The sequence below is a fragment of the Alexandromys fortis genome, unplaced genomic scaffold (genome assembly GCF_014885135.2).
Source record: "Alexandromys fortis isolate MF-2015 unplaced genomic scaffold, M_Fortis_MF-2015_v1.1 scaffold_61, whole genome shotgun sequence".
Classification (NCBI taxonomy): Eukaryota; Metazoa; Chordata; class Mammalia; order Rodentia; family Cricetidae; genus Alexandromys; species Alexandromys fortis.
Window position 1 is genome coordinate 3,215,602 of NW_026067962.1, and position 26,140 is coordinate 3,241,741.

Below are 26,140 nucleotides of genomic sequence, written 5' to 3' on the forward strand. Positions count from 1 at the left end.
CTTTTTTATCTTTAGTGTGTAATTAAGCCTCTCTGCTGCCTCCAGAACAATGTTTTATAGTATGAATAAGATTCTCAGAAGGGCTGAAAATATGTGTAATTTGAAAGTCCCTCAACCCCTCATTTAGTAGATTTGAGTAGACAATGGATTTCAGAGGGATTCTCAGCACTGAGAAATACATTTAAGAAAAAAAAATGAGAGAAAGACACTCAGCAGCTAGGCGAATCCCTGCCAGGGCAGCACTTTCAGATGCTGAATAAAATCCTGGGTTAACTATGTACTGTCACATCTCTGTGACAGAAAAGACACTTCAGTTTTCTTATTGCAAAAACACCTTTGGGCCCACTGAATAAAAAAGTTCCCAGCAGAGCACACAGAGTTATTTGTTTTGTGTTAGAACGACAAAGATACAGTTAACCGTCGACACCGAACAGTTACAAAGATATCAGAAATTGACTCTGTGATGGTGAATTTTCATGATTAAATTGACTAGAATCACCAAGGAGACACACCGCTGGGGTTTAGATGAATGTATGCGGTACTATTCTGTCCATTTATTTGGGTATCGAATTGAATAAAATGGAGAAAGGGGAGAGGAGGGAGAGAGGGAAGAGAGGAAGGACAGCGAGCCACACGGAGACAGCAGAGAATGAGACAGACACACAGAGAAAGTCACATCAAGCAGCTTAGCAACAACTCTTGCTTACTGCTTTTCCCAGATATGAGGAGTCCAGTCCCAAACTCCTGCCACCATGGCCTGTATCAAAACTTCATAGCTACCACAGGCACTATCATACCTTTCCAGACTGAACACAGAAAATATGGGTTTTGCATAAATGTGTGTAGTGCTATTTGATCCATTGGCTTAGGTATCAAATTGAATAAAAAAGAGAAGGGGGAGAGAGAGAGAGAGAGAGAGAGAGAGAGAGAGAGAGAGAGAGAGAGAGAGAGAGAGAGAGAGAGANATAAATGTGTGTAGTGCTATTTGATCCATTGGCTTTCTCACCAACTTGAATAAAAAAGAGAAGGGGGAGAGAGAGAGAGAGAGAGAGAGAGAGAGAGAGAGAGAGAGAGAGAGAGAGAGAGAAAGTAGCTAAACATCAACTTTCATCTCTCATTGCTTCCTGGTCTTTGCAGATACTAGAAGTCCTAGACCTACTGCCATAGATGTATACATGCATGTACATGATATATATGTACATTGTGCTATTTTTATATGTAATATATACATTCATTCATGTATATGTATATATTTATCTCTCTCTTTCTGTGTGTGTGTATATATATATATATATATACCCTCCACATATATATGTGTGTGTGTGTGTGTGTGTGTGTGTGTGTGTGTGTGTGTACCACAGAGAGCGGAAAAAGCAAAAAGAACAAGCTTCCTTCTTCTCTGTTCTTTATATAGGCTGTCAGTAGAAGGTGTGGCCTAGATTATAGATGAATCTTCCCATTTCAAAAGATCCAGATTAAAAGTGGTTCTTCCCACTTCAAATAATTTAATTAAGAAGAAAATCCAAAAAAAAAAAAACCTCACAAGTATACCCAGCTATTTGGGTTTTAATTAATTCTAGATGTAGTCAAACTGACAAACAAGAATAGCCATTACAGTTCCACCCCTTGTCATTTTATACACAATCCTATCTTTTTATGTCATGTTTAATTTCCAAATGGCACCAATAAACAGGCCATAATTATGCCAAACATGATATAAGTATCCCTTGTATAAAACACAAACACACTATAAATTTTAGAATAGGTGGCAATGCCTTTGGAGGGGCATTTTTAGCATCTCAAACTTAAATATGATAGCCACTGATACTCTCTTAATTGGCGTTACATTGAATGAAAAAGATTCCAGGACAGAAAACATAAATATCTGTGTAAAACATATTCGAACCAAATATAACAGAAATACTCATGCCATTTATAATTTTCCTCTTGCAATTGGTCATGTGGATAGTTTGTATTTATAACTACCTTCTTCTACTACCCTTTCTGTTTTTCTTCCACCCTCACCAAGCACTTCAGCTGGCCTTGGTTCTTTTTCAGAGGAATAACTCATACCTTCAATCCTGAAGGGTCCGTGTACATTATCATCCTTCCTGGATTAGGGTGCCGCAGTCTCTCATTTTCTTCAAAGTACATAGTAACACAAAGAGATGTCCTAAATGACTTCCTTTACACTAGTCATAATCTAATTTCATCTTGGTAATCTGGATCAATCACATACCCCAACACTGTTAATTCCTTTTCTTTCGTCTTTTGGTTTGTGGGCATCAGAAGCCAAAAGTGGCAAGGGAGAAGTCTGAGCTTCCAGTTCGATATATGCTTGTTGTGCCGTCTCCCTGGAATCAAAACTTCTAGGTAAGCACAGCTTAAGGTCACAGAAAGAGGAAGTAAAAACTTGGTAGTTGGACATTGGGAGTGATAATGAGTGGAGCCATTCCAGTTTCTACCCCTTGATCAGTGGATTCTGGCTGTGGAGAAATTGCACCATATCCTGGATGCTGATTCAAGGAATATATCACCTTCTGGAGAATCCTGTCCCATCCCTCCAGGCTGCTGTCACCTAACTGTGCCATAAGAAAACAACTACAGCCTTATATCATGGCAGCTTCTTCAGGATGGTAAGGAGCATGGTAAGTCCAGTGGACTCTATAATTATGGGTCCACTGTTGCCCTTATCTATCTGTGAAGTGAATTCCTTGGTCAGAAGCAGTATTGTGTGGAATACCATGATGATGGGTCAGGTATTCTGTAAGTCCACAGATAGTGATTTTGCATACGCATTACATGCAGTAAGGCAAACCCATAACCAGAATAAGTTTCCACATCAGTAAGGACAAAGTGTTGTCATTTCCATGAAGGAAGTAGTGCAATGTAGTCAACCTGACACCATTTCACTGGCTGTTCACCTGGAGAAATGGTGCAATATCTGAGGATCAACAATTAGTCCCTGATAGTGGCATATCTGGTATTCATCAGCAGCTGTAGCCTTGTCAACCTTGGTGGTTGTAGGACATTTTGTCGAGCCCATGCATTGCTTCCATCTCTGTCACCATGGTCACTTTTCTCATGAGCCCAAGGGGTTGAACAATGACAGAGATAGCTGGGGGAAGAGGTTGATTATTCACAGAACAGGTCACCTTCTCTCTTTGATTGCTGAACTCCCCTTCTGCTGAAGTCACTTTTTGATGCTCATTAATGCAGGACACAAGTATCTTCACATCCTTTGCTTATTTGGAGAGATCACAGCCATCCAAATATTTTTCATCCAGATGTATTTCTCACCAATTTTTCCAATAATGGTCTTTCCAAGTCCCTGACTATACATCCAGCCCATGGATACAGTCCATGAATTAGTGAACAATCTCACATCTGACCATTTCTTCCTTCTAAAGAAAATGTGTGACCATATGAATTGCATGAAGATCTGCCCACTGTGGAAATTTTCATTTGCTGGAGTCTTTTGGGGTTTTTCTCAGAAAGGAGTTGTAATTCTGCAGCTGTCCACTTTTAGGTGGAGCCTGCTTAATGTGCAGAACCATAAGTATACCTGGCCCTTGTTTTTTCTTAGTCAACAGATCATAGGGCTATAGATGCATGCTTGATAGCAGAGGGCATTGTAATGGGAGTAGAAACCATAGACATTTGGGCAACTTCTTCATGCAGCTTGCTTGTGCCTTTAGGGCATGTTTGGGCTTGACCATGAATAAAGCAATTCTATTTGATAATAGATTCCTGTTGTGTCATCCTACTTTAGGACTTGGTGGGTCAGATATCACCCAGCTCATGATAAGCAGCTCAGGTTGCTTTGGTAACTTGGAGGCTCAATGGAAAATAATCAGTTTCCACTAAGGTCGAATAGCAAGCCAAGAGCTGTCACTCAAAAAGAGAACAGTTGTGTGTAGATGATGATGGAGTCTTTCTCCAGAATTCCAAAATCCAAAATCTTCTGTGATTCACCAACAGGAGCCTGCCAAAGGCTCCAAACAACAGCCCCAGCTGCCACTGTCACTTCAAGTACCATTGCGCCTGCTGGATCATAAGATTCAAGTGGTATGGCAGCGTGTTCAGCAGCCTAGACCTGTTGAAGAGCTTTATGCTGTTCCTGACCCCACTCAAAGCTCTCAGCTTTCTGAGTAACCTGGTATATGGGCCCAGTTAAACACCCAAGTGGGGAAGGTGCTGCCTTCAGAATCCACGTTGGACCATTAAATGTGCTTCTTTCTTGGTGGTGGGAGGGGCCGGGTACAATTACTTATCTTTCACCTTATAAGGAATATCTCTGCATGTCCACACCACTGGACTCCTAAAAGTTTCACTGAGGTAGATGCTCTTGAATTTTGGTTGACTTTATTTGCCATTCTCTGATGCATGTATGTGTTACCAACAAGATACCAAAGTTTTCTGTTCACATGGCCCAATCAGATTAATGTCGTTAACATGGTGCATTGATGTGATATTTTAAGGAAAAACAGACGACCTAGATCCCTTTGAACTAAGCTATGACACAGGGCTAGAGAGTGAATATATACCTGATGTAAAAGTGTGAGGGTATAGTTCTGGTTGTGACAACTGAAAGCAAATTGCTCTGGTGGTCGTTATAGACAGGTACTGAGAAAAAGGCATTTGCTAGACCAGTAGCTGCATACCATGTAACAGGAGATATGTTAATCTGCTCAAGTAAGGACACCACATCTGGTACAGCAGCTGCAGCCAGACTCACTACCTGACTGAGCTTTCGAAAGTCAGCTGTCATTCTTCACGATCCATCTGTCTTCTGCAATGGCCCGCCAGGGGAGCTAAAGGGAGATGTCGTGGAACCATCACCCTTCAATCTTTCAAGTCCTTGACAGTGGAACTAATTTCTGCAGCTCCTCCAGGGATGCAACACTCTTTTTGATTCACTATTTTCCCTGGCAGATGCAACTCGAAATGCTTCCATGTAGCCTTTCTAACCACAAAAGTCCTCACTCCACAGGCCAGGGAGTCAATGTGAAAGTTCTACCAACTTCAAAGTATATCTATATCAATTGTACATTTTGGAACTGGGGGAATAACCATAGAATGAGTTTGGGGATCCACTCAACTAACTGTGAGTCAGATGCCAGTTAAAACTCAATCCCCTCACCTCCATAAGTCCCTATTTTAGCTTGAGGACCATGTTGCTTCTTGGGGTCTCCCAGAATCAGCAACAATTCAGAACCAGTATCCAACAGACTCCAAAAAATCTGATTGTTACCTTTCTACTAGTGTGCATTTAGCTCTGTAAAAGGCCATGAATCCCTCTGTGAAGCACTGGAGAAAGGTTAACAGTAAAACAGGGAACCTGAGGGTTCTTTTATTCAAGGTGTTCTGGTCTGCAAATTGGCTCAAGCTTGGAACTCGGCCCACAGGCTAAGATTCCCATTTGCAACAATCTGGTGTAAGTAGGCTTTCTTCCATTTGTTTGAGATTTTTTTGCATATATATATAATATATAATATATAATATATAATATATAATATATAATATAAAATATAATATAATATAATATATATATATCTATCTAAAATGTATCAGTAGGCTTCTTATCTGTCTCATGCCTGGGGACACCATGATTGATTAGCTAATATCAAAGGTCCACATGAGTCATGCCATCATAAAATTTGCTTTGCCTGTGCTGACCATTACAGGTTAAGCCATTACAGACCTTGCTTTGTTCGCACTGCCCATTACAATAATTATGATTGTCTTGCTGCTACCTTGCCCCTGCTACTTTGGGGCCCAATTAAACTCATTGCATTTAATCCATCCTACTAAGCGACAGCATCTCTGACCCCGAAGTCTGGCACAAGGAAAAGGGAGACATCAAAGTTCTTTAAATTTGCTGGTGCCTGTCTCACCATTTTGTGTTTTATAGAATTAATGAAGGGTGTGCCTTCTGGGTTTCCTATTGCAGAGGATTAGGTATTACACAGTGTGTCCACTCTAGCATTGCAATTCCTGGAGCCTTAAAATCTCTTCATCAAAACTAAGCCAAGGGATATCAGGTGTCTCCAACTTCTTTTCAGGAGGCCATCTCTTGACAAATGCTTTAGACAACCATTCAAACAAACTTTGACACTTTTTTAATAAAAACAACTGTGAGCTCCCATATTAAACATAGATTCTTCATTCTGTGGGATCATATCAATAAATTCAGTCTGACTCAGATTTATGTACCTTCCATCAGTAACGCACACCCTTAAAACCTAGTCCCATACATATTCTTCAGACTGCTCCTTATATGAATTAGCAAACGCATTAAGCTCGTAAGTGCTATAACACACATCCTTGTGAACTACACTTTATATCTACGCTCTAAGAGCCTGCTTAGCCTTAAGTGTGGTTAGAGGTCTGGAGGCAACTACTGCTGGCCCTTGAAAGACACCAGTATTGTTTTGCTTGGCATCTCCTTCAGAGAAAGTCACTGATGGGTTAGCAGACAGTGAAGGATTAACTTCCTAAGTCAAAGGCAGAAAGCACAACATGTCAGTGGGTGGAGATTGGAGCACACCTGCTGAGTATGTTTTCTTCTGGAGAGAGTGCTTCTTCAGGTCAGATAAAACCTTGAGAATCTGAAGTTCAAAGTTCTCAGTTTCCATAGGGTCCTCCAACATATTCAAGTTACACAATCCCGTTCTTTACCAATCAGTGATTTTACTTTAATTACTAACACCCTCCAAGTCTGAGACTTGAAATTTTATGGTACTTCAGCCAAACTAATGATGAAGGCTTCAGTTTGGTTTTCCACAATTGAGCTTTGTGGCTACTAGAGAGAATATTCTCTTTCAGGGCACATTTATAAATCTTTAGATTGTTTATGAGCTTCTGGAACTGGATAATTTTATCCCCGAGTCTATTGTTGTCCTTCACTGCATTCTGAGATAGTGGATGTTGGTTAATTTTATCATGGAGCCCATTGTTTTCCTTTGTCAATTCATTCAGAGATGCTAGGAGCAACCAATCAACATCATCATTTTTCTTATTTTTCCCCAAATTGTCAAAAGTTTTGGATTCGTTGCCAGCAACTCCATTGCTTCTTACAATTAATGGATCAGAACAATCAAATGTATTTTATCTCTATAGGTTGTAAAATAGTTTACATCATGGATTTTCAGTATTCTCTGAGATGCTAAGAGAGGCTTTGGTAGCTGTAGATATTGTCAAATTGGAAAGCCTATTGCAAATACTTAAGAAATTCATGCTTATACTGCTTCTCCTGATACTAAAATCTGTATCTGTATTAGTCAGGGTTATTAAGATCAACAGAACTTGTAGAATGAATCTATCTATCTATCTATCTATCTATCTATCTATCTATCTATCTATCTATCTATCTATCTATGTATCTATCATCTATCTATCTATCATCTCTCTCTCTCTATCATCTATTTATCTATCATCTATATATCTATCTACCTACCTACCTAGAACATAATGGGGACTTATTACAATGTCTTATAGTCTAACTGGTCCAACAATGACTGTCTACCAATTGGAACTCCAAGAACACAATAGATGTTCAGTCCATGAGGCTGGATGTCTCAGCTGGTCATTAGTATACACCAGAATCCTGAAAAATTAGGCTTTAATGCCAGTGAAGGGGTAGAATTTCTAGCGAGAGCAATTAGACAAAAAGAACAAGATTCCTTTTCCACATCCTTTATATAGGCTACCAGAAGTAAGCATGGCCCAAATTAAATATGTATCTTCCCACCTCTAAAGATCTGAATTAAAAATGGGTCTTACCCCCAAAAATGGGTCTTATCCCTTCAAATGATATAAGAAAATCCCGTCATTGGTATACCTAGATGCTTTGATTTTAGTTAGTTATAGAAGTAGTGAAGTTGAAACCAAGAACAGTCATCACAGCCTGTATCAGCATGCCTTCCCTGACACAATGGTCTGTATCATTCCCTTCCTGCTACAATGACATTTTTCATGCCTTCTCTGCCACTGTGGCCTATATCGTGCCTTTCTGGCCCCAAGGACTACATGCCTGAAATCCAGGAGTTAGAATAAACTCTTCCTTTAGTGTTTGCCTGGCCTTTTGCCACAGCAAAATAATAATAGTCAATGGAGAAAGTTATGCCCAGAAATGAGTTCATTGTGAACAACCTGTATCTGCCTTATGTGCAACTCTAAAGTCACCCACACTCCTTTTCTCAATAAACTGGACTCCACCCGCTGCTCTCTCTCAGTGTAAACCCAGAGAAGAAGCATGTGCAGTGACCGTACCACAGCCTGGAAGCTGTGTTTTCTTAAATTTTTCTTTGTCAAACATCTGAGTTCATTATGTTTGAATATGGCCTTCCTTGAATTCTTAGGACCCTTCCCATTCTTCACTCAGGTCATGCTCTGTATGACTGCTTCAGAGAGTAAATGGACTTGGAGGCATTGACAGAATCAGGCTATTGACAACCAATGCAGGATTCCTCAATGGATGCTCAGTTCCATCCAATGTTTGGTTACTTTAGCCCACTTCAGGATTTGTCAGTAGTACTCTAAGTTTAGAGGCTTCTCCAATACAGTCTTGTTTCTTTTCCTCGCTCAACTTTTGGGCTTTCTTTGTGGGCTGGAGCCTCTCTGCATACTCACCCTCTTCCTTTGTTTGGTGAGGCACAGCAGCTGCCTCCCAGTTACATGTTGTTAGATTTCACTCTGTTTTCAGATGGTATGATCTGGGTAAATGGAACTTTCTTTATTACTTTTATTCTCTGATTCTTTTGCTTATCAATATGTTGTGAGTTAAGGGAAGGGTAGTGAAAAGATTGTCTTTAAATTGGAGGAGACAGGAGGAAAAGGTACAAATTGAAGGTACAATAAATAGAAATTAGAAGTAGAGAAAATAGTCAGGAAGCCAACATATGCTTTTATACTTCAGCCGATCTCAAGCGGAAAGCTAAAGGAGGAGGAAAGGACACTGGAAAGGAATTCTGAAATATCTGTGAGTGTAATTAGCTGTCTTTTAGTAGTTCTGTGGTTATGAGTTTAGTCTGGATTTTTAATTACAAAACAGAGGAACAAAGCCATTTATTGCCTAAGAGAGAAGACAAAAGTTTGGATTCATTTTAGACATTTCAGAATGGGAAAATACGTTGGTAAAGTAAATTGGGTAAATAACATAGAGAAAAGTTATTTTTATAATAAACAGATTATTCCATGTTAATTCCATAATAATTTATGTATTATAGGCAGTGTTAATCCCTCTGTGTGACTAGGAACACATGATATAAGGCTTAATGTGTTTACTATTTCCAATAGTTGAAAATAAATTAGGTCAATATCTACCCAAGAAAGATTCAAAGTAGTTAATTATTTGATAGTAGGGTTTTTGTTCATTTGAAACATTGGTCATCTGTAGTCCAAGTTGGCCCTGAACTTGAAATTTTTCTGCCTCACTCTCCAGCGTGTTGGGATTACAGAAATGTAGCATCATGCTTGGGATATGATAAAATTTTTTCAAAAATAAAATGATCATATGCCAAATACCAATAAATCAAGAAGAGGCAAAACCTTGTGTTTGAATAAACTGTGTGATGCTGTTTGGGTGATTGTTATTGACAACTCACTGGGTACTGAGGGCCCTTGTATCGGTACATCCTGAAATGAAACTTATACTTCACAAGATCACCTCTTTTTGTTGTCTAGTCTGTGGTAACTTGTACAAGATGAAGGGCCTTGCTCCACTTTGTCTATGGAGGTCTTAACATTCTAATAATTCACTCCAAACAACCTCATCTGATCTAACCGAGCCAGTTCAGTGAGGTCCCCAAGAGGTTATTTGAGGTATCAAGCTTGTCCTTTTTCTCTGACTCTGTAATTTATGATAGGAAAGCTAGAGCTGCTGAGATTATTTAGGTCCGAGTGGAAGCCTGCAACAGCAATGAAAAGAATGAAACGAGTCATGCTTCCGATGAAATGACTGCATCACTGAAACAAACCCAACATCTGCACTGTCTTTGAACCTTCCGTTTTGTGAGACAGATCATCTGCTCCATTGTTTAAATCACTTTGTGTCAGGTGTTTGATTGTGTCCTAACTGAAAAAACTCTGCTTCAGTAGCTTGAGATCCTAAGACTTGAATCCTGGTGCTTAGAGACATAAAAACTTAGACAAGTTGTCCAATGACTTTGATCATTCATATAACCATTTGCAAAATAATCGTGATAATATCGTTTTAAGTTCTTATATATGATGGGGAACGTCCTTCAGGCAATGGCCCTTGAGAGGCTGGACCAGGTTGGGCATGGCTTTGGGTACTAAAAGGTCTTTTCCCTCTGCGCTCTCTCTCTCTCTCTCTCTCTCTCTCTCTCTCTCTCTCTCTCTCTCTCTCCTCTCATATTTGGATTCTGGATTCCATTCCTGTTCCTCATTGTGATCTGTGAGTACCCCTTAAATAACCCCTTTGGAGCTAGTGTGGGATTATTTGATTCACATTCCCCTTTATATATGAAGTGTGATTACCTTTATATATAATATATGCATATACATGGAGAACAAATATAAATTACTTTGTTCAGAACATTTATCTATAACGAATACTACTCCTTTCATCCCTGGTATACAATGTGGGATTTATATTTAAATGCAAATTAATCAATTTATACTTTTAAATTATAAGAAATTTAAATCACTTCCTCAAAAACATTCATGAGCATGAATGAAATAGATATCCAAATACATGACACCCCCTTAGGTTTAAAATAAAGTTAATGCTGGGGTTCCCAGTCCCAACTGATACGTCTACAGTAAGACTCCTCCATACAAGCCTCGGGAAACATTGAAGAAGAAGGGATGGAAAAATTGCAAGAACCAGATATCAGGAAGTCAGCTGTGAGAGTATGTCTTTTAGATACGACAAGTAAGTCATGACAATATGGCTGCCTCAACAAATCCTGAGCAATTTTAACACCAGTAGATACCACAACATGGATGGGAGAACTCTCACAAGGCTCATACCCATAGATGAAATCAGTTAATGACTGGTTGAGAAATAGAAAACTAGTCTTCTGAAAAAATGAGCCCCTTAATTTGTTATCCAATAACAAATGGTTATTTCTGAAACCATATGCATAAAAAAACACAAAGTGTAATCAGCAGGTTGTATTTATATATGAATTAATGTATATGTAGCAATAATAATAATAAAAAGACCAGGAATAAGACAGGGAGCTGGAGGGTATGGAAGAGTTCAATGGAGGAGAGGGATGATATAATGCTTTAGTTAAGAATAAAAATTGAAAAGGATACAAGAAGAGACATGATGGATATAATTCAGTGCAAATATAACTCCCAGAATCGTTTGCATAGCAACAAACAGTCAGCATCTCTGTTTTTATCAGAGGAGTGCACTTCATACAGGAAGTCTGGACTTCAAAATAATATGTGGTCATGGTAGGAACACTTCTCAATATTGTTTGGTAACCACTCTTAGAAGTTGCTTTTACTGTACATGTGCACGTTACAAGATGGAGAGAGGGCAGGTTATTTTGTACATTTTGATAGGGGTGAGAAGACTGTTGTGGTATGAATTGAACTTGTTATGATAGCACTTACTGGTATCCACTTCAGTTACCACGATTGGTTTGGAGAACTGAATCCGGAATCCCCACGGGTAATCCCCGGTTCCTTTGAATAGTCTCACAGTTCGCTCTCGAACTGCAAGAAAGCAGAGGATGAATTGCTTTGAGTTGCCATTCAGTGCTACACACTGCTACAGAACCGTAAAAGTGGCATGTTTGCCTTACTGATTGCATGTCAGGCCTAATAGAACGGTTTCCAAGCAACGCTAGGCAATAGACTGCAATAAATATACGTGACTATAATCATATACATTTTTTTTACCAAATTCTATTGATGTGACTCTAATCATATACATTTTTGGCTGACTAGTATTTTTATTAAATTAATATTTTCTTAAAAATTATCCTTTCTCATTTAACGTATCTATAGTCACATAAATATAATTTGGTAATACAGAATATGTAGATAAAATTTCTGAGAACAAATGAGTAATATGTAGATTAATAATTAAGTAGCAATAAAGATGTTTTATTCCATAGTAAGCTATATTTAGAAATTACTTTTCACTAATTCTTTAGAATCATGAGGCCGTTTAATTAGAATTATTGTATCTTTATTACTAGTTTCAGCATCAACAATTATTAAAGTGCTTTTGTGATTATTATTAACAATGAAATTTCCATTTGCAAATATTATCATATTATTTTCTATATTATTGAAGGAACATATTCTAGAAAAGAATACATTAATTATACAAAGCTCTGCATTTCATTGTTATAGTTTTATAATGTGGTATAATTTAATCTTCACAGCAGATGATGATGATGATTACTATTTAGAGAAGAGACTTTTGAGAGGTAGAGTGGTTAAGTACTCATGTCAAGAAAGTAAAGCTTACCGCTGCTGGGCAGCAATATACCTTAGGTTTCAGCCTTAAGTACTCTGCACACAGGTCTAGCAATGCGAAGTTGCATAGATATATAAATAAGAGAAGTTATTACAACATTATTCATGAAAAAAAAAGAAACTGAAACAGTCCACAAACTGAAGTTTTACAGGAGCCTAGAAAAGTAAAAGACCTGTCTCACTCTGAAAAAATACAAGAGTAATTGGCAATGTAGGTTTGCCTACATTGTCAATGGAGAATCCTAAGCTCTTCATAGTAACGGTACATGGATTTTGACAGTCACCAAGCTAACTTCAGTTACTGTAGCCTAGTTTTTTCCTCCCATAATTGTTTTCTCCCTAGTACCTTCACAGCTTCTTTTCTGTATCATGTTCTAGTGTGTGTGTGTGTGTGTGTGTTCCTCACAACTTCTGCTTGTTAACCAGTTTAACTTCTTCACAACATCAATCCATTCATTGACCTTCTTGACTTTTCTCTACCTTCAGGCACGTTTCCCTTTATGCCCACTCTGAAGAACAGCCTCACAGATCAGTTTTCTCTGTTCAGAATGATTAGGGGCTGCTATTCCTCAGAAACGGGGAAAAAGCTTAACTCCAGATTGTGAACATCATGGGCATATTGCCTTGGAGACTTGTAAACAGTAAGTAAAGAGCAAGAGACAATAAAATATAACTAATGACTTTCCCAAGCCTCAGAAGAACATTCCTAACAGTAGTTCAGCTCCCAGGTACTTGTGTAAATGCTCGGCAAGTATAAGATAAGAATTTCAAGCTATTGAAAAGAGTAGGGTAACCTAACATCTTAAAATGGAAATTTAACAGAATTCCCTTTCATACAAAATAAGAATGCGTTATAATTTCTGATTAATATATTTCGCTGCCTTTTCTCAACCTGCTGCTCCCTTTTCTTCTGTGGATATTAGTTGTTAATTCTTAGATTCAGATCCTTCTCCAGGCTGAAGTGGAAAGAATTTTCTATTTTGTACAGTTGCCTTATCTTAAAGTCCACATCCGAAGGTACTATTTGTACCCACGTGTAGACAAAATAAAGGCAGAATTAAAAGCACAGAGGATGTCAAAGAAACTTGCGAGTCTTTGAAGTGATGGACAACAATGCTCCTGAAGGTAGTGAAAGATTTTAGTTTGGTCCTTCACATGTTGTAGAGCCTTTTCTTCAACGTGGCTCCTAACATTAGCAAAAACATTATTCATTATAAATTTATATTACTTTGCAGAGCTTGTAAAATGATTTGCTTGATTTTTTCTCTCAGATATTCTGGGATGAATCATTATATTTCGTACATTATATTTCTTGTGAGAAGCAACAAATATAGCAGAAGACAAAGCTTTCTGCCCAGGCATGCTCAGTTGTGACCACCTGTATGGTCAGATAAGGAAGACAAAAATCTGATACAAACAAGGAGATACTCATCCATTTTCACAGGTTTATTGCAGTCCAATGAAGGAGTCATTAATTTACAAACATTTGCTGCACACTGTTTTTCTGAAAGGTACTTTCTTACATAATAGGATTGTAGTAGAAAGGTCAGAGAAGGACCATTTTTGATTTCCTTTTGAAGCTTAAGTGCTTACACTGACAATGGGATGAAAGGATACAGTGTCTTCATGTGGATTCTGGAAGGGATGTTTGTTTTTGTAAAATGCCTGAAGAAAACATGCTGTTCTCTTTTTGTCAAGGAAATCATAACAATATTGCCGAGAAGGTGTTCTATGGATTCTGGTTCTGAAGTTCTGTGTTGTGCAATGCTCTGTGTTTCTGGGAAAGTTTGTTACTCATTAAGGGAATTCTCTCTTGGCATTAACTATTTGGACAGTGTCTTATTGGATCACATAATTTGAGAGGCAGAACTGGGAAATTCAAGGACTTAGGAATTAATATTTCAACACCCTGAAATAGGCTGCTAGCTAATCAGCACAAAAAGAAAAGCAGAAATCCATTTCTGACTGTTGTAACAATAATTTCTAATATCTCTACTTTTCAAGGTTTCTTGTTCCCTCTAGGTTACTCTCTTGATGCTATCTTCTGCTTTTGACAGATCGATTTACCCAGCACATATTCGATTAATGGAAGATTTTTATGTGCTGATTCAAATCAAATCACATTTATTGTTTTGTTTTTATAGTTCATGAGATTATTAAAATAGCTATTGCTTTCAAGGTCGTGTTTTCAATCAAGCAAACTGAATGTCAACAACATGTATGGAAGAATAAACATTTCCATAAAGTCTTTAAACGGTGAGCTCATCTGTAGAACTCTCCTGTGGGAGGACCAAATCAACATGTTGGGAGCGTGTTCCTCTCCCATTCTGAAGACAATTTTCTCATATTTTAAGATTTATAGTTTTTCCTTTCCCATGGCACTATCTAGTGAATAATCTATAAGTGCCACACAGCTGCAGAGGAGCTACAAATGAATGGCATTGTTGATTCACAGACTGTGGATGTGTCATCAAGTAATTTATCCCTCTAGACAATACTTTCTTCGCATCATATTGTTGGCCTGAAAAATACAAATAAAGAGCAAACGTTTCTATAAAAATAATGAAACCCACCCACCATAACACCCTACATCTTTAAGGTTGCTACAGCAATGTAGCTTTGCAGGAAGAGACACCTTGGTTTGACTATTTTCCAACTCAGAGCTAGGAAATTAAGAATTGAGCTCCATTTTATAAGTCTAAAATCTATTTTCCTTTTTAACACATGTAGATTATCATTACAGTATTTTAAAAATATTATGAGGTAGTTAAAATGTTTTACTTAAAAACTGTCCATTTGCCCGTGGCTCACTTTCCAAATGTCTACATTAATTTTTTGATCTCCCAGTGCTACTCAGTCAAGAAGATGTGTACATCCCAGCATAAGTAAGTGATGTAGCAGATTCCAGGGGAAAAAAGTTACTCAAAAATTTGCTCCTTTAATAAGTGTATTATGTAATTAAAATTGTGTATAATTTACACATGAATATACAAATACATTTATGTAAATATTCTTATTATTCTGCACAAAATAAAGTGAGAGATAGAAATAGCCAAGATATATAAAAAATTAAATTTCATTTTCATTTTCGTATCCATAATTTCAAGTTTTATAATACTATAAATCAGGGAGAAAAATATCAATGAGTATTTTTGGTACAGTAACATGGCTGGTGTTACTCAATACTCACTCCACAGTACTTCTTACTTACTATACTTACGGTGTCTTAGTCATTCATTCAAAACCATGAATTGCTTTTCTAAGATAAGACAGGTGCCTGAAATCAGTGAGCTAGACAGATTCCTGGCCATGAGGCTCCTCCTTTAAGTTTGGGGTTCTTCTCTTATACCACAAACTCAAATAAAAAATTATACAGAGAAATTTAATGTTTGAAGATTACGGTTGGATCATACTCATTGAATTTGTAATTTTTCTGATTTATTTTACTTCCTTCTCATAAGAAAACTTGCTATAAGATTTGTCACATTTAATGTTCTTTTGTGAGACAAGTTGTATGGGCCCTAAGATGAGCTTATACTCACCATGAAATCAAGGCTGATTTTGGTTTCTTTTTAATAAAAATTATTTTTACTACTTTTTAATTATGTGTATTCCTGTGTATTTTGGGTGGGGTTATGCTTGTGTATATAGGTGACTGTGGAGGCCAGAGGCTTTTGAGTCCCCTGCATGAGGAGTTATAGGTGAGCTGTCTGACATGGGTGCTGGCAACCTCACTCCTGTCCTCTGAAGAACAGTGTGCGCTCTACTGAGTAATTTCTCTGGCTGCATCCTGGCTTCCACTTCCTGCATGCAGAATCTTAGGTATGTACCATTATTCTCATCTTCAATTATTTATTCCTACAAATCTGGAGTTACTATTCTGAAGAAAAAGCTCCTTTTTGCTTTTTGAGACTTTTATATGATATATATTTATATAATTTCCCCTCTTCCTCTCCTCCACCCTATGTGTCACCATCCCTCCCAACTCCCTCTCAAATTCATGGCTTCTTATTCTTTTATTTTTATTGTTACATATACACATACGAATTTAGAAATACAATATGATGGACTCAGTTCTCTAGTGCTGTTCATATACATAAATGCTTAGGTCTATCTATTTGGAATTATATGACCTATCATTAGGCTTGTCTCTGGAGAATATTGATTCTCCCTCTCTCAGCAGCCATTAATTGCCTGTTATTTTTCATCTAGGAGCAGATGCCATATGGGATTTTCCCCATCCAAGCTGGCATGCTAATCCCTGGTGTCTTAGTTAGGGTTTCTATTGCTGTGATGAAACACCATGACCAAAAAGCAAGTTAGAAGGAAAGAGTTTATTCGGCTTACACTTCTACCTTGTTGTTCACCACTGAAGGGAGTCAGGACAGGAACTCAAATAGGGAAGGATCCCAGAGGCAGGAGCTGATGCAAAGGCCATGGAGGCTTGCTGCTTACTGGCTTGCTTCTCATGGTTTGCTCAGGCTGCTTTCTTATAGAACTCAGGACCACCAGCCCAGAGATGGCACCACCCACAATGGGTTGGGATCTCCCCCATTGATAACTAATTGAGAAAATGACTTATAGCTGGATATCATGGAGGCATTTTCTCAAGTGAGTCTCCTTCCTCTCAGATGACTCTAGCTTGTATCAAGTTGACACACAACATCAGCCAGTACATCTGAGTCTTCCATCTTAGGATTTCTATTGCCATGAAGAGATACTGTAATCATGGCAACACTTATAAAAGGAAACATTTAATTGAGATGGTGGCTTACAGTTTCAGAGGTTCAGTCCATTATTATCATGCTGGGACATGGTGACATACAGACAGACATGGTGCTGGAGAGGTAGCTGAGTTCTACAGCTTGCAAACAATGGGAAGTGGCCTGAGACACTGGGTGTGACTTGAGTATATATGAGACCCCAAAGCCTGCCTCGGCAGTAACACAGTTCCTCAAGTAAAGCCACACAAACTCAAACAAAGCCACAACTCTTAATAGTACCACTTTCTTTGGGAGACATTTTCTTTTAAACCACCACACCTGATAACATATTTTTTCAGGAATAGCTTTTAAAATAGTTTCCATTTAATAATTTTAGATTTTTAAACTCATGTCAACTTCCTATATTCTTCAGTACTCAGTGGCTATCAGTTTTCTAAGTCATATGCATCTTGCTGTAACCGAAAGTCCTTACCAGCTACTGGTCTTGGCTTTTTACTAAGACACCTGGGGCTGTCTTCAGGGTTCCCATCATCACCCCGGAAAACCCATGCTGTTGAATGAAAATTCTCTGTGTAGAATCCTTTCTCTTCGATATCAACTCGAAAGCCAAAGTCCACAGAATGAGCATCATCTGAAGTAACTGAGGAATAGAAAAGTTGAGAAATCAAGTTATAGCTTGGCAAGAAAGAAGATCCAGTGCTCTCGTGGCCAAGGTAAAAAAGCTTGCAGATGTGGATAGGGAGGCGAGGTCCCTTTAAATAAAGAACAGTATCCTGAGATATAAGCAGCTAAGTTTGCTGCGCATTTCTCTTGGGAATAATTTTCATATTCTTAAAATATCATAGCAAAATAAATATTCCTATGGCTGTAGAGAAGGGCTAGCAATTAGGAGTGCTTACTGCTCATCCAGAGTACGCAAGTTCAGTTCCCAGCACCTACATCTAGTGGCTCAAATCTGACTGTAACTTTAGCTCCTGAAATCTTTCACCCTCTGCTGGCCTTCACATGCTTTGCAACAACACACACACACACACACACACACACACACACACACACACACTAAAATAAAATGAATCTTAAAAAATACAAATATTGCTACAGTGTCTGTGTTGTGGGAGTCTGGGAAGTGGATAAAGTATGGAAATACTTTAGTAAAAGAAAAATGCTTGCCTTGAAAAATAATATATTACTATTTAGAGGTCAGATTGAAACCAGGTAAGAATAGGAAATTAACTTTAGGGATCCATTTCAAAATTCCATGTAGGGGCTAGTGAGATGGCTCAGTGGTTAAGAGCACTGACTGCTCCTCCAGAAGACCCGGGTTCAATTCCCAGCACCCACAAGGCAGCTCACAGTTGTCTGTAGCTCCAGTTTAAGAGAATCTGACATTGTTATACCAATGTGCATGAAATAAAGTTGTAAAAAAATAAAATTAAAAAAAACCCACCAAAATTCCATGTACAAGGAAAAAGATTGTCAAGTACAAAAATCATGCCCCTCTCTTTGTGCTAGAAGAGACAGTAGTAAGTGTATTTCTAGAAATCTCACCATGGGTTTACAGGAATAATTTCATCTATTAGATCTATAGATGCTTAGTGCTTTCTCTATGTATAGGCATATCTTGGATCTTGTGGAAAGTTGTGTCCATAAAAGAAATGAGCTTGTCTTTCCACATTACCTTCCTTGTTTCTTTGTGCTCTGGTTAGGAGGTTCAAACCTGAGAAAAACCCTCCTCCAAGCCTTTTAGTTTTTCATGCAGACAGGGTTGAAAAATCACACTTCAGCATCAAACATTAATTTCAAGTAAACTACAGTATTTATTTGCATTCTTAAATAGCATTAGGAGTCGGAGGTATAAAGAACACAACTACTCTCTCTGTTTTGTAAGACAGAAAGCACAGGCTGACCTCCCAATGTACTGTTCCTCCTGACTCATCTCCCCAAATCCTAGGACTAAGTCCTGGGATTATAGGTAAATGCTGCAGCAATCGTCCTTAAAGCATAATAGAACACCTTACTTCCTTCTCTGGTTCTACTCATACACAGTAGTAGTTCCCACACCTTTCTCAGAAAGTCTCTGAGTGAAATCTCTTATTACCATCAACACAACCTAGACTTCTGCTATGGGTTAGGTAGATAAGTTCGTCCCTTTCCCACCTCCCTAGACAACTATTGGTCTTCTGATCCTTGAGTTTTCCCTCTGGAGAATCATTCTTCATGGTTCTTGTTCATCTCCACTTTTGCTTTCTTAGTACTAGACTTAAAAGAATAATTATTAGTCATTGTCCTGACCCAGAGGCAGATGAACAATAGATTTCCAACTTCTCCATTTGCTTATCTTATGTGAGACTGCACTAGACAGTTGATGGCTTGGGTGGTTTCAGGCACATTTGCTCATTCGCTGAATTGATTTTAAATAAATGCTCTCCTCTTTTGAACCAGGAGCAATTTTGTGTACATTGGGGATAGAATGATGAATGAGACAGGGGTCGTGGTGTGGTGCAAGGGTTCAGAGAAAGCCAGAGCAGCTAGCTGTAAATAGAGGCATATCTAGGAAGTATATCACTATAATCCATTCAGAAAATCAGGTGAGGAAGAGGAGGTGGATACACAGGGGGAGGGAAGCACTTTTGTCATAACAATTTAAGTCTAAATGACAAATTTGACACCTTTTGAGTATTAATATAACACCCAAAGTATAAAAATACCACATCTGTTCTACTAGGGAGGTCCCAGTCAGAATGTAGGTGCACTATAAAGAGTGTCTAGAATCATATAGAATTAAAATAGGTTAAATAGATATCCATCCTAACAGGATTTTGCTTTTACATTTGGACCCTATCTCCAGACACCTTATAATATTTTTACAAATACTCTAAAGTCCCCTAAAGTAGGAAATATTAAATAAATATATTCAGAATATGATACTTTCTTCCAAATAGCATGTTTTAAAACCCTTTAAATTGTTTTAAATAAATCTAAGTGTAACATTTGATTGGGACAGGAAAGTAAACCAAAAGTTTTACAATAATGGCATTCTGAGCTCTAAGGCTAAATTAAAGCTTTGTTTTCAGCTATAATAGGACTTTCTAAAGTTTTAGGTACATTTTCTATATTCTTGTACTTCAAAAATTCAGTTCATAAATGTTCATTGACATAGCTCACACAGATTTCCTGGACAACTGGTTTATCAACACTGTTTTTCCCTTCAGCAGTAAATGCCTGTATCGGATGTGCAGTCCTTCCTTGGCATGTGAGGGTCTGAGGGCAGGGCTTTATGTGGATCTTTGCTTTTATCAATATGTATGAGGATGATCAAACAGCTCACTTACTTACCCACAGATGTGATTCTGTGGATGAGTAGCTCTGTAGTCACTCAGTTAGCAAGACAGAGCTGCTGAACATACCCTTACATAAGCGGAGACATAAAATTGGTGTTAAACGCCAATGAAGCAGCAAGCCACACACCTGCTGAAAATTTATAGCTGCTTGAGGGCTCAGCATCTGCTCCACGTTAAACTATGGTCTAAGCAGGCTAGTCCAAATAACTCTTTGTCAGAAAAAGGTTGCTACCAAATTAGGTTTGCTAGATTAAGCACTTAATAAATGAGCATTTCAAACATGAGTTATTAAATGTTTTGATATTAGTGAAATTGTGTCTTAACTGTTTCTTTATCAGAAAAATACAGGTATGTTCTTTTCCTTTCATTTGAAGTTTTGTTCTCATAAAATAATAATAGTGATGAATAATAATAATTATTAACACTTTTTTTTTTAAAAAAAGGACCAGAACATGAGCACCTTAGGTACCCATACACTTTTTTTTCTCTATTATAGCGTATCATTTGGAGAAAATAAGGAGGTGGTATGGGAAGATGCAAGGCCCTGATTGATTGTCCCAAAGAGCCAAGGATTTTATTTGAGTTTCAAACAGATCCAGTAATTTGCTATTTTTCATAAGAGTATATCTTCCAGTTAGACTGTCTGTAGTTGAAATTCAGTTCTAAGGCTAATTATGTGTAGCTGAATGACTTTGGACCCATCCCTTATCCTCTGCATGAGGCCCTGATTAGCACAATGAGGTTTAAATACAGAACATAACTCATAATTTTACAGGGAATGTCAATGAGAAAACACATGGTAAGTGGTTTAGCATAGAACCTGGCATCAAGTAGGCACATCACCATCCCTAGGCCTTGCTATTAAAAGTTTTTAGATAGATATTATTTCATTTTATATTAGATAGATTTTTATTTTACTTTATGTGTATGAGCTTTATATGTATGTGTATGCAACATGTACATGCCTGGTGCCCACAGAAGTTGCAAGAGGGCAGGGGAGCCTGGGGAATTCCATTTGGTTTTGAAACATCTAATGGGTGATTGGAATAAACATGGGTCCCTTGCAATAGCTCTTAACCTCTCAAATACTCTTCAGTCCTCTCAGCTTTTATTATCAGAAATGAGAATTAATTCCCTTGCTTCCTCTCTTTTATCTTCCTCCCTTCCTCCTTTCATTCCGTCCCTCTCTTCCCCTTCCTTCCCTTTTTCCTTCCCTCCCTCCCTCCCTCCCTCCCTCCCTCCTTCCTTCTTTCCTTCCCTCCACCATTCTCTCTCTCTTATTTCTTCCTAATTTCTTTCTCAATGGCAACTATCATCTTAAAAGTACAGTTCTATAATAATTGTATTAACTGAGTGAAGAATGAGAAATGTTATGAAGTATTATAACATGGTTAAATCCAAATTTCTGTCACATCTGATTGTGATACAGGAGCCATTAAAGATTATAAAACATCAGAGCCCCATTTCTCAGTCCCTTACCACTTCCATTACTAAACTTCAAGTTATTTACATAGTAAACCTTAGTCAGCATTGCCCACAGTCAGGTGGATCAATCAACTGTGTCAACACACATAAATATGTCATTCTTAATGTCTTTTCCAGTTATCACATAGGAAGTCAGAGATGAGCAAGCTTAAAAGAGTGAAAATGCCAGCTGTAATGATGCTCAATAAAGCTGTCAGATTTTACTTCATATATTAGTAGCATGAGCTGAGTCTACACATGAGAAAAGAATTCAAACCGCACATTAAACAATACTAGCCCAAGCTGCACTGGCTGAATTGCAGGCTGTACTGAAGAATTTCTCAATGACTATAGCATGCCTTCAATATGTCTGTGGCTTGGAGAAGCTGAAAGAGAAGTGGCAGACTCTTGTTCTCATGCTACCATGAACAAACAATCATTGTTTAATTAAAATTATTATGTTTGGGCATTAAATTTGAATTTACATTAGCATTACAGCTGATCTTGTATTATTTCAAGTGGAGTATTGGTAAATGTTTTAAATAGCTTTCCAAATTGAAAAAAAAACATTCTCTGATATGCCGAGCTTTCCAGTTTTCATTGTATAACTTCTCACCATGGCCAGTTTCACTGAGCTGTGGTGTAGAAACCATTCACAGCTGATTTTGTGAACCACCACGAGATGACTCCAACACATGTGTTGTATTTTTTCTTATTTCATGAAGTGCAAAGCAGACATGACTGTCTATGAGGTGTAGAATGGAAGAATTTGCCACTAAAATGAAAGAAGAACCTTGCTATAACGTCAAGTCACAGAAGGACACAATGTCATAGAAAGAACCAGACTCAATCTGAGATCCCAAACAACCTAAGCAAAACCCTAACACCAAAATGTGAAAGCACTCCTTTGAATTGTTGGTTAAGTTTGTCCAAGAGATCCCCCAAATATTATAAACTATTGCTATTACCCTTTGCTGCTTCCCAGGGTTGACAGGTTAAACTCTAGTCTTTCAGACGCCATGCTTCAGACAAAGATCCCAGAACTGGAACTGACCTGAATGGTTACAGAAAGGTCCATGAAAGCTTCCTAAGGAGGAAAGCAAGCAATAGTCTTTCACAGATGTGAGACTTCTGAATGCTTATGAATCACAATCATGACCTGGATGGTATGATAATATAAGGTGCAGTAGTGACACATATGCCTGGGTGGTAACCAACAGGTCTCTAATCACACCCACCTGACAGGAAGGAAACTATGCCTGGGACTGAAAATATATCCTGCTACTCAGACATGGATCTTGGAGGAGAACCTACAATCACCAGTTTACTAAACCAATATAATCCCAACTACATTCTTAATATTTGTCCTTATATTTATTGATAAGTATAGTCCTTTCAACATTAAGAAACATCTCCATCTACAGAAGGAAGTAAACTACAGAATACAGCAATGACGCTTGAGATACTTCTGTCATGTTATGAGAGTGAACGACGTCAGATACCAGAAGATAGCATTGCTTGGAGGAGTGCACAGGAAAAGACAAAGAGCATATGGTCTCCAAAACGCTGGATAGAGAGCAGAAAAAAAGACCGTTGAATTTGGGGTATGACAATAACACAAGCATCTTGGACTGCCCAGGATAGGAACAACTGGAGAACCACCATAAATGGGCTGCCCATGCATGTTTAAGCATTCCTGGGGGCATAAATGATGATGATGATGATTATGATGATGATGATGATGATGATGATGGTAATCCTTACTCTTCATCAAGGAAACTTCTCTTTCTTAAAAACAGAGACCATCACAGAAGACCATGGTCATTCAAATTTAGAGCTATTCAGCCCAATCCCATCTTTAAAACACTCCTGCACCTAAAAGTGCTCAGGGAACTTTGCAGAAAATGGGATGAGGATACTGTAAAAGTTTGAAAAATCAAGACGCTGTCTGTGAGATTGTTTTCTAGGAGTGTCAGAAGCTACACTCAAAGTCTTACCAACGTGACTGCCTACACGTGAGCTGAACAAGGACAACAATAGACATGCTATAGAGATGGAGAAACGCCCAGGAGGACTCAGCCCTTCACAAAGAACTACAGAGAACTAAGGAATGCTGATTGGGGAAGAGTAAGTACACCAATTGTTTATTACATTACTAACAGGTAGCCCTGAAAACACATGCAACATCACGCTGAGCAAGTTGTGTAGGAAGAATATCCATGTGTAGAAATATACACATGGCCATGTGAAAATAGACAATTGAAAAAGAGGCCATGAATTTGAAAGTAGTAGTATACATCAACAAGAAAAAAGGAGCAAGGAGAATATCTATCAACAACGAGTATATCAGTGGTCAGGAGGGTGGAAAGGTAAAGAGGAAAATGATGTAATTATCTTTTAGTCTCAAAGAATAAGTGAAGTTATTACAAAAGAAAAACATCAAACCAATGAAACGAAATAAGCCAAAATAGCCTGACAATTCTTCAAGAGAAACCAACAGCAGACAATATATTCCTTTGGACTCTTTTTACTTTTAAAATTCTTTATACTGGTATTCATGTTTCCTCTAAACCACTAATTCATAACTCTTACCTATTATAACCAAGATCTTACATTGAAAAGTCTTAAAAATTTTCAAATTCCAATAAATTTCAACTTTGTCCCTCTACTTCTGAGTAACTCTAAAGGCTATGTTGGGGGGTGGGTATTACTTATCCTTGTAGGCATAATAACCCAGAACTGGCTTATTCATAGGTGGTTTACAACAGCATCAGAATGTGAAGTGCTGGTTTACTATATGATTATGGCAGAAAAAGATGGTGCCCTCTAATGGGTAATGTAAAGATAATTAGAACATTCACAAAATTTTGGACAGGCTTTAAGGAAACCAAGTATGCTAAATTTGAATTGATTTGAATTGATAATAGCTTACCTAAGGACAAAAACGAGTGGGTAACATCAGTTCCAAGAACTTAACATCACAGAACGCAGTATGGTGTGAGTTACTGTATAGGAACATTCCATACACACAGAGAGAGAGAGAGAGAGAGAGAGAGAGAGAGAGAGAGAGAGAGAGAGAGAGAGAGAGAGAGAGAGAGAGAGAGAGCACCCATGCTCTCCCACACAGAAAGACCAGGAGCAATATTGTTTGGACCTAATTCACATCAGTAGTCTCTTGATATTACTACCAACCAAATCTAATAAAAAGCCAGAGAGCCCCTTGACATAGGTCAAAGAGGAGAGACTCTTGTGCTAGAGAAAAAGCATTAGAAGTGTAGAAAAGGATCCCATAGGGGCAAATGAAAGGTATTTTCTATGATGATTTCAAGAGAGTGGAGTAGGCACAGACTATAGCCTCTCATTTTGATAGAAACACTATAAAACATGAGTGTAATTATCTCCTAATTTCTGCAGGGTTTAGATTAGAAACACTGGATGTTCAGTTCCACATATTTAGAAGCAGAATTTATATCTGAACTCTGTGCACAATAAAAGAATGAGGTGTTTAGAAGTCCAGATAAGTGTTAGAGAAAGGATAATCTGTCCCCCACCCTCTCTCTGTGTGGTGTGTTGTGAGATGTATAAATGAGTTTATAAACAGGAGAAGAATTCACATTAGGCCACGAGCTATGTATCACCTGACACTCAGATACAGTCTGCAAACTATGATGTGAAATCTCAGCATTGACTTTATTTGAGTGTTTTGGTACAGGATTATATGAATATCACCAAGAAGGTCGAAAATGTGAAAAGACAAGAACTAGAGAGACCCAAGGTTAAACAAGACAGTGATAATTTGGTGTACCATCAGAAACTACAAGGTAATATCATGAATACAGTACCCCCACTTTGAGGCCCACCATGATACAAGCAGCAGCAATATCTATGCCTAATCTGGAAATGCAAAATGTTTGCTATTAAGGACAGGAGACACAGTAGGAAATGGAATCTCCTGGGCCAGAGCTAAACAAGACACTGCAATAGGAGAATCATTGTAGTGGATGAAGCAGAATCAATCCATGATGTTTCATTGCCCACATAGTTTGCCCAATTGGAGGTAATGTGCCAAATAATTAATATCCAACTGAAACCCAAAGAGAGACAACAAACTCAGCCAATGTGAAATGTGTATTAGCAGAAGTA

At 38.0% G+C, this 26,140-nt stretch overlaps 1 protein-coding gene across 1 annotated transcript in view; it reads right to left on the reverse strand.

Annotated features, from left to right (window-relative positions):
* The window catches only part of LOC126508318 (uncharacterized), a 141,658-nt gene that overhangs the window by 83,215 nt on the left and 32,303 nt on the right, over positions 1 to 26,140 (reverse strand). The window contains exons 4-5 of the mRNA XM_050153507.1: positions 17,665 to 17,832; positions 11,596 to 11,697 (exon numbers count right to left, since the gene is read on the reverse strand). Coding sequence (XP_050009464.1) covers positions 11,596 to 11,697; positions 17,665 to 17,832 — 270 coding nt within the window. The remainder of the gene's footprint in view (positions 1 to 11,595; positions 11,698 to 17,664; positions 17,833 to 26,140) is intronic.